Here is a 14,091-nt window from a genome sequence, read left to right on the forward strand (position 1 = left end):
TCTCGTCTCTCTGTTGCCTTTTACCGGACCACATGCGCTGTCAACCTCAGAGATTAAGTTAAAAGTAAAACCACAGTCAATTCATCCGACATTGTGACGCTTCGCTCCGAGACAAAGCCGCGGGTTAATCTGAACTTTAGATCCTCCCCGTCTGTTTAGACCAGCGTTATTACTTAACTCTCAGTCGGTGCATTTCATTGTATCGTGGGAGGAAAACCACGTTAACCCTGGAGGAGAGTTTCCACGGCATCTGAAAAGGTGCCAAACAGAGTGCGTGCACGTGCCGCGGAGGCGCCCAGAGACAGATCCCAAATAACACCTTACGCCTTCCTCAATGCTGAGTAATGGCATCTGTTTGCATATACATAAACTGCTGATTTGAGGCAGCCTTTAGTGTGATTACTGAAGGTTACCGGGCTGAAAAACACGTGAGCGTACGGTGGCCTTCCATCCATGACACAATCCTCCATACAGGGTTTTTTTAAATGTGTTTTTGAATACAAGTCCATAGTTCTGTGCTGGATAAATGACGTTTCTTATTATTATATATCTCTATAGAGCAGAAGAAAAGTATCTGTTCTTCTTGATTAAACTTGTTCATCATCTTGCGGCGACTCCTGCGTGTCACCACCCCCCCCCCCATTTGTCTGTTGGTTGGTGTTCGTAAGCAAGATTACACAAAACAACCTGACGGATTTCCATGAAAGTCAGAGGAAGGATGTGGTATAGGTCAGGGTAGAACCAGTTACACTTGTGGTGCATATCTGGATCAGGGGGCAGATACAGGATTTTTGCTTTTTTTTTTTTTTTTGGCTTTCTTTAACATGGTGAGATGTTTTTCAGAGTTTTCAGAGTTTTCCCAGGAAATAATTCATGGATATTGAGGAAATAAATCGGGCACATTTTGGGAACTAATATTTATAAGTGTGTGTTATTTGATGCAGCTTGTTTGAATTTAAGGGAACTTTTATGCCATAGCAGAGATAGATGCTCTATGTTTTTGTTGCTGTAGAAATAGAACATCTTACCATAATGTGATTGACCACAGTTTCTCTATCATACACCGGGACGCAGTGGATGATCGGCCCCGACTTTGTGGACCTAAATATAACAGGCCCACAAACAAGAGACTTGACTCCCTGCACTGAAGCTGAGCTGAGGTAACCGGAGACTCGCGTGGAGACACACCAACTTGTTTCGACAATCCACACCACAAAAGCAAGTTAGGACATCAAGTTGAAACAAGTGATGTGGAGGGCATTGGAACACATTTCCCCCCGAACACCAGAAGCGGAAGTTCACCGAATGCAGAGCCCATGACTCATGAAAACAAAAAGAATGCACGATAAGTATTTCTTCATCTGAGCTTTATACTTTTAAACTACAGAATCTACAGATGGTTATTATTCAAACAATTATTGACTTGGTTTTCAATAAGCAGTGTATATAGTGGGTTATGCAATGCAGTCTTTACATGTGCCAGTCAATCCTCAGTGTCTCGGCTTCAGATGGTGCAGTATGCTGCCACTTGTATTTGAACCTACACCAAGCGCATCTCTCCTTTTATAACCTCCCTTCGGCTGCCAGTTAAATTTAGGATTGATTTTAAGATTCTTTTTATAACTTTTAAAGCTCAGCACAGTCTGGGCCCCATTTATATTACAGAGCCACTAACTCTGCATGCTCCGACCTGTAACCTAAGATCTTCCAATCAAGGGGTTCCTTCCTTAAACCTGGTACCTAAGGGTGACCAGGCCCAAGGCTCTGGGATTCGTGCTTGAGGAGTTTGGACTTTTCTGCTCTTTATCTATATTTAAAACACACTAATTAGTTATTGTTATTATTTTGATTATTATGAGTACTAGTAGTGGTGGTAGTACTAGTAGTAGTTGTTCCATATAACATCATCTGCATGGACATTACTTTTATTTGTACTTCTGACAAATAGATTTTTTTTACTTTTATCATATAATATTTTGAATGCCAGTGTTTTTACACTATAGAGTTTTACTGATTCTTTTACTTTAAAGGCTCCAAATATCTCTACTCAGAATTCCCTTTTCTCTGGTCACAGCTGTATTTATCTTTATAGGTCATTCATTAGACATGTTTATTTTTGTTTGGCGTCGTTGTCTGCCCCGACGTCTGATGCTACGGTCTCAGTTTCAGACGGGAAGTAATTATGTTGTATTAAAAATACTCAGGGATGTTTTATGAGTGACCTGCGATGTATTTGCATTGTGTGTGTGTGTCTTGGCGCAGTGATGGCGCGCAGCACCAGAGGCCGAGAGAAATGTGAGAGCGGCCTGTGAACTCTCCGTCGGCCCATGCAGTTATTTCCTCAGCGACTGAAAGTAAACACTCTCAGGTTTTTGAGAGGAAGTGACTCAACTCTCTTTGTCTCTTTCTCACTTTCACCCCCCTCGCCCCTTTATGACCCCAAACACAGGCAGGCTCACGAGATCCCGACACTGGTGAAACTTTGTGTATTTTATTATCATTCACTTGTTCCCAGAGAGTCTGAGGTCAGTGTGCGACAGGAATGAAAATGGGGGTTTTGCGGCAGAGGCCTTCTTCTCTCTGGACGAGCGGAGCTGCAGTTTCCTTTCGGACTGGACAGAAGCAGGGCTTGATGGTTATTCGGTTACATGTGTAAAGGTACAAGACTGTATCTTGTTGCAGTTTTGGGAAAAAGCACAACAGCCAAAACTGCTGGCACAAGTACAGTGGTCCTCAAAAGAGCACATACCTCCGCCAAGGCCCAACAGTCCCTGTTAATTCAATCAAGCTGCAACAAATTACACACACTCATACACACATTTCTGTCTTTATGTGATTGTTTAGTTACTTATTATCTTTTACCATATTTTTTTTAATCTTATCTTTATCAATTTATCTTGTGATTATGACTTATCTGCAAAATAAGTATACAAAACATACAGAAAGTTCATGATGCAATGCTTGAGTTTAAACCAACCATGATGGTGTTTTGTGAGGGTGGATGTTGGTAAATATGTGTTATGGAGATAGATGGATGGATAGATAGATAGATAGATGGATGGATGGATAGATAGATAGATAGATAGATAGATGGATGGATGGATAGATAGATAGATAGATAGATAGATGGTTGGATGGATGGACCAAAAACTATAGATAGATGGAAGGACAAATCCAAAATACACAACACAGTTTTTATCCCTGAGAAAATGAAATAAGACCCAGTGTAATAAATATGGGGAAAAAAACAAGCAGTATTGTGATGGTCTTATGTCCAGGGGGGGGCAGTGTAATGTATAATTATCAAGCTGCCCAGAGATATGATGAGTTGAAAAGTATGATGGCAGTCGACAGGGGCGACCTCCTGATTTAATGAGTCTGTGGCTGGTGGCGGAGGTTCTCAGACATAGACTTTATTCAACTATTATGAGACACAAATGTCATTCTTGTCCCATCCTCACCACCTGAGTCCATGCTGACAATCTGCTGACCTCAGACTGACCCGGATGACTCATATAATATCACAGATGTCTTACACTTTGTTTCTAGACATGCTGCACTCACTGGGGGTTGAGGAAAGTTGATATTTTCCCTCCTAAGAATCTCTCATCAGGCACAAAGGTGTTTATACAGCAATGCGTAAAATGTTCCTTATTTCTTAATTTCAGAATGACACTCACTTTGTGTGTGTGAGAGTGTGAGTGTGTGGGGTAGCAGATTTGGGGAGGGGGATGTTGGGAGAATGAACCAACAAGGAAACCACTTGAAGCTTCGCTCCTGCACCGCCTGGCTGGCCCGCTGCCAGCTTTCTCCAGAGAGGGTTGGCTCACTCCCTTCGCCTTCTCCTCCCTTCCCTCTCTCTCTCTCGAACCCACATACGCACTCTCTCCGCAACCCTCTCCAAAGGAGCAAGGCGAGAGAAAGAACGAAGGAAGGAAAGAAGGAAGAACCACACAACTTTACAAACAACAAGCAGGGACGGCAAAGAGAAAACTCCCCGAAGATGCCAAGCGCGTCGCTTTTACGCACGGATCACTTGGGTACGCGAGGCTTTTAAGGAGAGAAAACAGGAGGGAGGACGCGCTCTTTTTTCCTCCTCCGCCGTATGAGACGTCAAAAGTCTGCCTCGGGTTTAAAGGCAAATAAAGCAGGCGCTGTGGAGCTGGAAACGTGGATATCCCCGGGTCTGTGTGGAGGGCAGTGAAGGATGCCAGAATGCCCTCTCTGATCCCCCATCTGCTCGTCATCTGGCTGAGCGTGCAGAGGCTGGCGTGGTGCACGGAGCGCTCCTCCACCCGGGAGCGCTTCAAGGTGGTCATCGCTCCCCTCATCTGCAAGCGGATCTGCCTGAAGGGCCAGTGTCAGGATACCTGCGAGCAGGGCAACAACACCACGCTGATCGCCGAGAACGGCCAGGCCTCCGACACGCTCATCGGACCGGGCTTCAGGGTCGGTGAGTGGACGGGCCCTTGGTGGAGGCTGGAACGATGCTGTTTGTTTGCGAGGGGGCTCTTAAGTAGGCCGTTGAGATTAACTCATGGCCCTGAACCCGGATTCACAGCCCCTGCCCAGGGGTGTAGGGAGGGAGTTGGTGCCTCTCACAGGGACTTTCTCCGGAGTTCTCAAAAAGTTAGAGATCAAGATAAGCAGGAAATCCTCACACTAACCACTGTGTTGTGAGTCTATCTGTTTAACACAGTGCACTGGATATACATGTTCATTTATCTGCTTTCCAGACGTTAATCTTTACATTATCATTACATTACATTACATGTCATTTAGCTGACGCTTTTATCCAGCTTTTATAATCTGTGAGATTAACTACTTTTAATAGTTATTTAAACAGAATCTGAGGGAAATATTTGCTCACTTATAATGTTCTTACCAGATGGGTTGGGGGGGATATTACTCCAGTGCCTTTTGCTTGTTTACAAGTAACAGCCCTTCATCTTCAGCAGCAGTAAAGGGCTGGGCGATATATCAAGATAACATTTTTCATATCACCATAAGTGTCACATTATTAGTTATTTGAAATCTAAAGAGGTTTGCTCCTCGGTGAAGGTTGTGGTTCCAAACGCTTCTTTATGAGTATGAATTGATAGAATATTACAAACCTGAGGTTGATCAACTCTGTGCTTGCACCATGTATCAGCATTATATGGACATACATAATGGCTTGTTTCTGTATTGCTATTGATGAAAAGGATATTGAAACAATGACTGATATTGTTTTATGGCCCAGCCCCTGTAGCAGTAGCCTTTTTAACTTGTGAAGTCTTTTAGTGTCTGGTTAATTTGAAACTTAAATTTGTAACAGTGCAACACATTCACATTGTTACGTTATCACCTTCAAAACTTTCAACAGCAAAGTAACTAGTAGTACGAATGTAGTACACATTTAACCTCTGTAGTAATGGCGTAAGTAATGGACTTTGTGAAAAAGAGAAGACTCTGTTAGATATTAATCAGAAAAAACAATCAATAATTTTATCCCCCTTAAAATCAGAGTCAATCTTCTTTATATCTTACATTAAAGTAACACAAGCTGGTTTCCATCATGAATTCATGATTTATGTCAAGTGGGTATAAACTGAGCTTTGTAAATAAATAGGAGGTTAAGATGAGGTGAGGAGGGTTTGCCTCTCACTGCATTGCTGGAAAACGCTCCCATATTACACTTTAATTAGTGAAGCATGGCTCATTACGTCGCATATAAATGTACTTTAAGATCTAAACTTTCCTCCCTCAACTCCAGCGTCTGGTTGGCATGAGTGGAGCCTTTACGTGCCGCATCAGATCAGCTGTGGTGAGACATGGAGCCTGGCAGTCTATACGTCAGCTTCTGGCCCGGAACCAACTCCCACAGCTCCGCTATTCCTCCCACCCGCTCAGAGTAGAGAATGAGACAGTCACCAGGACCAAAGAGGTTCAGCACGAGATGAAGTGAGCTCACTGACTCCTCTGGGGAGGACAGGGGTGCTGTGCCATAAAGGGTAGTCCGAGTCATGGCTCTCTTTGTGCCAGCAGAGGCGAAATTAGTTTGTCAGCAGGATCACGCAAAAGAACTACTGAACAAAACTTGGTAGAGCCGACTGAATTTTGCCGTGGATTTGAGAATTCTTAATTAAGTTCTTTCAGGGCTTTTTTGGACATTTCCTTTGATTTCCCAGGGAACATTTCAGTGATCTTAAAGAAAGCGGGAAACAAATCAGGCATATTGGGGAGACCGAGATTTGAGTGTGAGAGATTTGTTGCAGATCCAAATAAGAAACCGGATCTAGCGGATTTAAATGGCTTAGGCCTTTTTTGAACTGCTGTACTGTGACACATGTTGGCGTGGATCCGTACAAAGGGGAAGAACCAGGAATCTTTTAGGGCCCCTTGACGGAGGTATATGCGCTCTACTGGCTGTTATTCTAGTTTGACTCTGTTACACCAAGGGTTGATAAAAACCCTGTATTCATTGTGAAAACCAATACATTAAGTAGCACTATCGTCTACAATAATAAATCACAGATGATAACAGCCCTTCAGAGGTTGAGGCATGTGATGCAACACCGTCAAATATCCCTGGACATTTGTGCCAGAACCACTATCTTCTGTCTCACAAGAAATGGAGCACATTCAACTGAACTCACGTCATCCTAACTTTTTCTTAAAAGATAAGAAATGTCTGTGCACCAGTTGAGCCTCACACAAACTTTTGAATGACCTAACCATAAGATTAAGATATGTTTATTTATACCAAACACACGCACAGACATGCCCAACACACTCATGCAATGGTAGGTAAATTTAACCCATCTGTTTGCAGGACACACAGAGCAGTGAGCGACCATGTACGGCGCTCGGGGAGCAGATGTTGGGGGAGTAAGGTGCCTTGCTCAGGGGCACTAGACAGAGTAGGGAGATTTGATTTTTGGACAGATCAATCCAGGTTTTCTCTTTTGTTGTCTCTCCGTGGAGTCGAACCCGAGACAAACCAGAGACCTTCTCTGCCCATAGTCCAAGTTTCTGCCACTAGACCACCGCCTCTCCTTGCGAAAATGTCTTGTATTTTGGTTTCATCACTTCTGTCCAGCACCTCAGGTTTGAATGTGCAGTTTAAAAAGGGCTATGCAACATACATGGGAATGAAACAACACAGAACAAAGCAAAACAAAACAAAAACAAGAAAGATAACATAAAAGAAAACATTACAACAAACGTCCGTTAAAACCAGATACACATTATACATTAAAAGTCTTTCCTATTAAAGATATGCATACAAATCATACTGGCTCTAAGGTGTATGGTTGCGGTGCTTCTTACAGGTATCACAGACAGTGTCGCAGTACAGAGGAGCTGTACTTAAGGATACAGATGTAGCGTCTCCAGCTGTTTTTCTTTGGGATGCCCATGTGGAGGTCAACAGGCGGGATTTAATCGAGGCCAAGTGAATCCCCCTTGTAGTGCCATTATATCGCTCTTCCTCCTCAACGTGTGAAGAGTCCGAGAGTTGCTTTGGGCACCAGGCCTTTTTCTTCTCCCTCAGTTTCCTCGCGCTGCGTTGCATTTTGGGACTTCTGTGGCAAATAATCCGAGAAAGACATTTAAAATTCCAGGAATACCTCAGCTCAGGGTGCTGCACATTGGGACTGGAGAGTGAAACTGCTCTGCAGTCACCTGTCTCCTGGATCTCACAGTCAAAGCGTCTGAAAACAGATCCCTCCTGAGTTGTACAAGGTTTTCTGAGCAGAGCATCGTGGGATTGACTTCTGCTTAGAGAGATGATGTTCAGTGTCAGGGCTGGAATGTGGTGCGGACAAGTGGAAATGTCTCTCTCCCGTGTTAAAACGGCCATGGCTGGAGCAGCAACAATATGAAGACTTTTCCATATTTGAGTGATTCTGAAGCCAAGACAGAAAGGCCGAGCAAAACCCAGCCTTTCCTCAAAAGAAAAGTAGTTCCTGAGAATTTGTGAAAATGCAGAAATACTTTTCGGTGCCTTTGTGTGTTTCGGTATGCAACAACATTTTCACAGTCTGTAAAGTAGTTCTCTTGAATTTGGCTGGCGTTTTGTGGATGAGCCAAGAAACAGTCAGGTTCTAGTCGTGATGGATCTGGAATTTCTTCCAGCAGATAATTGTTTTTATGTCCATAACTATGAAAACAATACAGAAACTAACTAACCCAGGGAAAATTAGAGTTGCATTAATACTATTTTTTACACCTATAGGAACGTTTACCAGATTATGAATTGATATGTATATAAATGTCAAAAGAAAATCCTTGCTATGATACCCCAGAGTATAACAGCTGGACAACAAACTGGAGAATATGTCAGTGTTGGGCGGGCTTCATGATTTCAAGGAGATGTGTTGACACTGTTTATTTTTTCTGACCAGCTGTCTAAAGCCAAAAGCATTCCATTTACAGAGATGAGAAAAGGAGGCAGATCACAGATGACACCTGCAAATCTTTGTTGCAGCCATGCTAATGTAGCGGTGCATGACTCAGGTGCAAGGTGAACTGTCTTGACAATCATTAGATGGACTGCCATGAAATCTGGGGCGGACCTTCATGGTGCCCAGATGATGAATTCATATGAAGATGCTGATCACTGGTCTGCGGTTCTATTGGATGGATTGACATGAAATGTGGTGCAGACATTTATATCCTACTCAATTTACCTTATTTGCTTAAAATGGCAAAATGGAAATGATGATAAATGTGTTTTGTGGGCTGACGAAACAAAACAATTAGCTGAAAGACATTAAAATGCTCTGTCACAATGAGCATTTGCATTTGGACATAAGCTGTGTCCAAATTCAGGAGCCACCTACCTCAGAGGATCCGGTCTATTGGGCCCATGAAGGATGCAGTCTTCATGGGCTGGGAAGATTGGCGTGATTGGCGTCACTACTTGTTGCTGTTGCCTATCAAAAGTTGGACATGATGAAAACGTTTTATGTGCAACATTCAGTTGAATTAAAGAGTGATACTCAAGCACTTGGTTGCTTGCTGGCACCATTAGCTCTTTGAAAACGAGTGCATCGCCAAAGTGCTATGAATCCTGGGATAGGTCTGGCCGCAAAGGATTCGTCCATTGGAAACTGCATCACACGGAGCCTTTGAAATGGAACAGTCTAGTCAAGCCTCTGTGATGTAATCAGTCTTCAAATGCAGCCGCCTTGAATTGAGACACAGCTATTGATGCAGTTATAACCATATCGATTTAAGCTTTAGACATTTGATTTGTCCTGTGAAGTGCGGACAGATACTCTGGTGTATTTGTTTGCTTCCTGACACGATCGTTGTTTAAAAAGAGAAATTCCCTCTTGAACATAAATCATCTCAATTTCAACCAAGTCATAAATGTAAATTATGACCTGTCTGATCTGAGCAGTGTGTGATTATGCCGGCGCAGCGTGAGACAGAAGGACAGACGACCACCCAGATGCTTGGAGCAGAACCGATCGTCTCAGTCTGCCGTGAACACGAGGACAAATCAGCTGAACGAGCACGCAGCTTTGTACAGTTTAACCTGTGTGGGGGGGCCGAGCTTCGACTCAGCTGCAACATTGAACTCATTGTCACGCAGACAGCCGGCGATGATAGAATATCTGTCACGGTTCAGCTAAGTAGCAGTTAGCGGACCTCATGCACCGGCCTATTTAACTTACATTGTACACAGTACATCATAGCAGTCTATCTGGGTGATCATTATTCGACACGTGTTCTCCGTGCTTCGGCTCACACTACAATTCAAACCACATACTTATCAGATTAAGAAACATTGACAGCCGAACACTCACTTGACACATTTCGAATCCGCCGCAGTGACGGTAGAAACGTGCCAGATATGCTCCGCTCACATGTCTCCAGGGAATCCCACATGTCCCTAATAGATCTCTATCTATCTCCGTGCACTTCTGAAAAACTGATGAAAGCCCGGAAACTTGAAATCCTCCCCAGGCACGTTGGCAGGCGGATTAAAGTTGAGACTTTACGGCCCAACGTGCCTTTTTTTCCCCTAGATTCCACATCGTATCTGGGTAAGTCATCAGAAGGCCGTGCATGGGCGGAGGCGTTGTTACTCTTTATGTGTATCTTGTGCTGTTTATTACATCTGAATTTATGGTTAAGAAACAGCGTTCATAAAGGATCTGGATGGATGAAGGAGGGAGACAGGTTTGCATATGTGATAATGGTGGGAAGTTGGATTTTTAAGAATGCAAAATTGTTAACTCTTGAATATGTGCATGTTGTGCTCCCTTGAACCTGAACTTGTTTACCAGCATTTCTTATGTAATTATCTCCGCGTGTTTCTCTGTCGAAATACCCAAAATATAACTTTCGACATGTTTTTATTTTTTTAAATCCTCAGCACATGAAACCGTGCTGTAAATTGTAGGATAGGCAGAGGGAAGAGAATGTGACAATGCCTCTTTCCGCTCCTTGTAGAATGTACGTTTTTGTTTTACGTGTATGCATCAGCAGCTTGGCTCCCGGACAGTCGTATAACCCTCATCTGTCCTCAGCAGCTCCTCCGCATCTCGTCTTCAACAGGCCTCCACCCGTCTGCTGCTTTGGATTATCTTCTTTTTCTGGAATAAATAAAAGCACCGAGCCTCATGTTGGACAGGAAATGGTCTTATCATATCGTAGCCTGAGCCACGTCTCACCTAAAATGGGCATCAAAAGAAGTGGATACGGCTATTTCAGGATTTCCCATGTGGTTCCGTATTTAGAGGGACAGTAGTAGCCCTGTGGTTTGTTTTGGATTTCCCTTGGCATGGGTCAGAGGTCCATGGGAGCCATGAAAACGAGGACAAGTCGGTCAAACGCAGTCGACGGAGCTGGTTCGGCATTTTCTCTATTTAGAAGGCGAGTTTATTTTACCTTCCAGAGCCCTCTGCTCTTACCCACACACTCTTGTTTCGCCCGGGCCAAAACTTTGGAGAAGGCGGTCTCACACAGGCAACCAAAAAGCTGCATCACTCCGGATTTTTTGCCACAGGTTGGACGGAGCTCAGGGGCAAAGTCTATTTATGCATGCTGGGGAAATCACACGTGGTTATTTGGGGATTTGCCATTTATATTAACCTTTTACTTCTGTTTTCCCAAGAAGGACACTAGTAGTACTGTATGCAGTACCTTCACACACGCCTTTGGGATAAGTGTGTTTATGGCCACATTAATCACAAGGGTTTCAACTCTCCATTTGGTACAAGTTACGGCCACAACTAAAGAAAGGTGTTTTTTATGGGTTTTTATGGGATTCTACATGTATTTATATGTATTAAGGTTGTATCAAAGCATTCACTCAAAGCATACACAAGTCCCTCATGAAATCAAACTCCTCCGTGCCATTACTTTCTGCATGAAAAACAATTTCCAGGTTGCAAAAGGCATCAGACAATACAAAGCTGCAATTAGTGGTTTTTCTTTTGAACGTCACAAGGGAACAGTCTGCGTATATATCTGCATGCGTGTGTGTACCTAAGTGTGTTTGGTGCTCCAGAGTGGTGTACTGAACCCAGCTCAAACAAACAGCCTTCTTTGCCATCTTTAACACTCTCCTCCCATTTGCTTAGCGAGGGGGAGAAACGGAGCAGTTATTTAAAGCTGCTCAGAGGAATGCGAGCGCTAGGAGCTGCACCCACACCGTGCAGGGACCCTGTAGCTGCAGTGATTAGCCAGGGTAAACAGAACAACACGGCCTCGGCCAGCGCCGCCTGCAGCCGTACGTGGCCTGAGCGTGTGCAACCTACAGACGGTACCTGCCCCGCTCTCTGGCGCTGAGTGCTGACTCGCCCTCAGGGCAGGTATCTGACCTAATCTCCGTGGAGCACTGTCAGCACTCTTCTACCTGCCTCCAGTTCGTTTACCTGAGGCTTTTAGACAGTCATTATATGACATCATCCGGCATTCATGCCAAGACCCTGTCTAATTCTCTGGCTATCTTTCCATAAACATCACTGCCAGAGGGGAGTGACAGGGCAACGCTGGATCCGTGCCCACGCGAGGCCTTTTCAAACCGCAACGCATATTTCAAATAGATGTAAGAATCCCATTGTGCAAGGCAGAGTTTAATTTAGATTTGGATAATTGCTAAATCCTCAATGCAAGATCCATCCTGATCTCCCTGACAAAGGCTTCCTCCGTTTCTCCTCGTCAAACTGTTGTTTAAGGCCGACTGTGAGGGGTAATGAATGCCTTCGGTGACAGTGGTGGACCCGGGAAAAACGGCAACGCTATTGTTTGGATAGCTGAGGCCGAGGCTGCTAAGTGACAGGGGTTTGACAGAGCACTGAGAGTTCTGCAGGGGGGGGGATGCGTACGCAGGTTTGTGTTTTCAAAGGCAGTGATTATGTAATTTACTCCCAACGTCTGGCTCAGCGGCAGGAGTCTGACCCACTTCATACGTTGCTCTTTCTCACTCGCCGTGGTATGTGGTCCCACAGTGCCAGTTGATGGGAGGAGTATTTTGGGGATGTGGTTTCCTGCTTCGGACCTGACGGTAAAGGCAACCGCGTCATACAATGATAGCCATCCCCCTATACTCTCTTTACAAACAGTAGGTCTGGCGGCATATGTTTCCAGTGTATTGGGCCCAGTGTTGTTTAGTCACAGTTCTCTCTGGTCATGGAAGATGGCAGCCTAGACACCAGACCAATCAGCAAGCTCATGTTTGATCACTGGGACCCCCCCCCCCCCCCCTTCTTACAGACTGATTGTAACTGACCGTGTATGTGAATTGGGGCCGGTTGGAAATTATGACCCAATGGTAATGGCTCAAAAGCAAGCCGGCTGTCGCTAGATCTGCTTTAACCGCTATTTTCATCATGATCCATGAATCAAAATGCTTGTTTTTGCGTAATCCTGCTGATGAAAACCCAACTTATTTATTGGAGGGAACTAAAGCCTGAAACATGCTTCTGCGTTTTCACGGGCCCGTAAGCGCAAGAGCCCTTCCGGGTCCATTACGTGCTTATGTATCCCTCCTTACGTGCTGACGGGTGTCGACCCCCTTTTCTAAAATTTACGGCAAAGCCCCGCAAGCTCACTCAGCCCGCAAGGCTGTGATTGGTCTGCTCTACATCCCTTCTGGAGCTGAATTTCCGGTTTCATGCCCCATAATACCGGCAGAAATCCCGGAAGATTTAGAAGAACGAATATGGACCAAACAGAAGAGCACTTGGCAGAAGAGATCCGATAGTATGATCACTTGTATAACCTGTCACTGACTGGCGGATTTGTCCGCCGGAAAAAGGCTACGAGGAGCCGCAGTGGCTATGTAAATAAACAATCGACGAAGAAGAAAGAAGGCGTCTCTAAGGTCGTCTTCGACAAAAAGCATTACTCCGCCTAGTGTTCTGGCGCGGAATGGCTTTGTAAGACGTGCAACGGTTGGGGAAGCATGAATGAAAACGAGTCTTGCGCCACAGCGGCGTGAAAAGATGCAGACGCAGTCGCAGAAGCATGTTTCAGGCATAACTGGACAGTTTATATTTTCTAAAAGAAGAATGAACAACTGTCGCATGTTGGGGCTTGTTGACACTCTGATACGTCACAGGTTTTGATGCCACTGATAACCACCCTCGGATGTGTGAGGCCACAAAGACATTATTCGATAGGAGCAAAACACTGTAAAGGAATACTTATAGAAATGTAAACTTAGATTAAATGAAACTGTTGAAAACATCATTTAATGAAATTACTTTGTGATACGATAGCCTTGAACCCACTGATAGTTATAACACCTGACTCTATGCAGCTTTTAGCCATTTGTAGCTCATTGTTTTGATTTCCCCGTTTGGACGCTGACCATGTGGTTGAGCCTCTCATGTAGCCAACCCCCTCATAAAAGTAGAGAAGAGTATCCAATTCCAGCTCTGAAAACTCGAGTTTATTACTTCTGCAGCTGTTTTAATCTGAAGTTGGTGTAGACCAAACCAGAGTTACAAGTCGAAGGCAGAGTTTTTAGAAAAGACATTTGTTCACTTAATTCTCGGCAGTTAGATGAGAAGGTTGACATCACACATACTGTACATGTGTCTAAGGAGCATGAGGCTGGAGTAAGGGGGTGGTTAGCTTAGCTTAGCA

At 44.3% G+C, this 14,091-nt stretch overlaps 1 protein-coding gene across 3 annotated transcripts in view; it reads left to right on the forward strand.

Annotated features, from left to right (window-relative positions):
- Positions 1-3,883: 3,883 nt before the first annotated feature.
- The window catches only part of ltbp3 (latent transforming growth factor beta binding protein 3), a 35,247-nt gene continuing 25,039 nt past the window's right edge, over positions 3,884-14,091 (forward strand). For all 3 annotated transcript variants that reach the window (XM_062406352.1, XM_062406354.1, XM_062406353.1), the window contains exon 1: positions 3,884-4,453. In XM_062406352.1, the coding sequence (XP_062262336.1) occupies positions 4,216-4,453 (238 nt within the window). In that variant the 5' untranslated portion in view covers positions 3,884-4,215. The remainder of the gene's footprint in view (positions 4,454-14,091) is intronic.

Source organism: Platichthys flesus, chromosome 15 (assembly GCF_949316205.1).
Source record: "Platichthys flesus chromosome 15, fPlaFle2.1, whole genome shotgun sequence".
NCBI lineage: Eukaryota > Metazoa > Chordata > Actinopteri > Pleuronectiformes > Pleuronectidae > Platichthys > Platichthys flesus.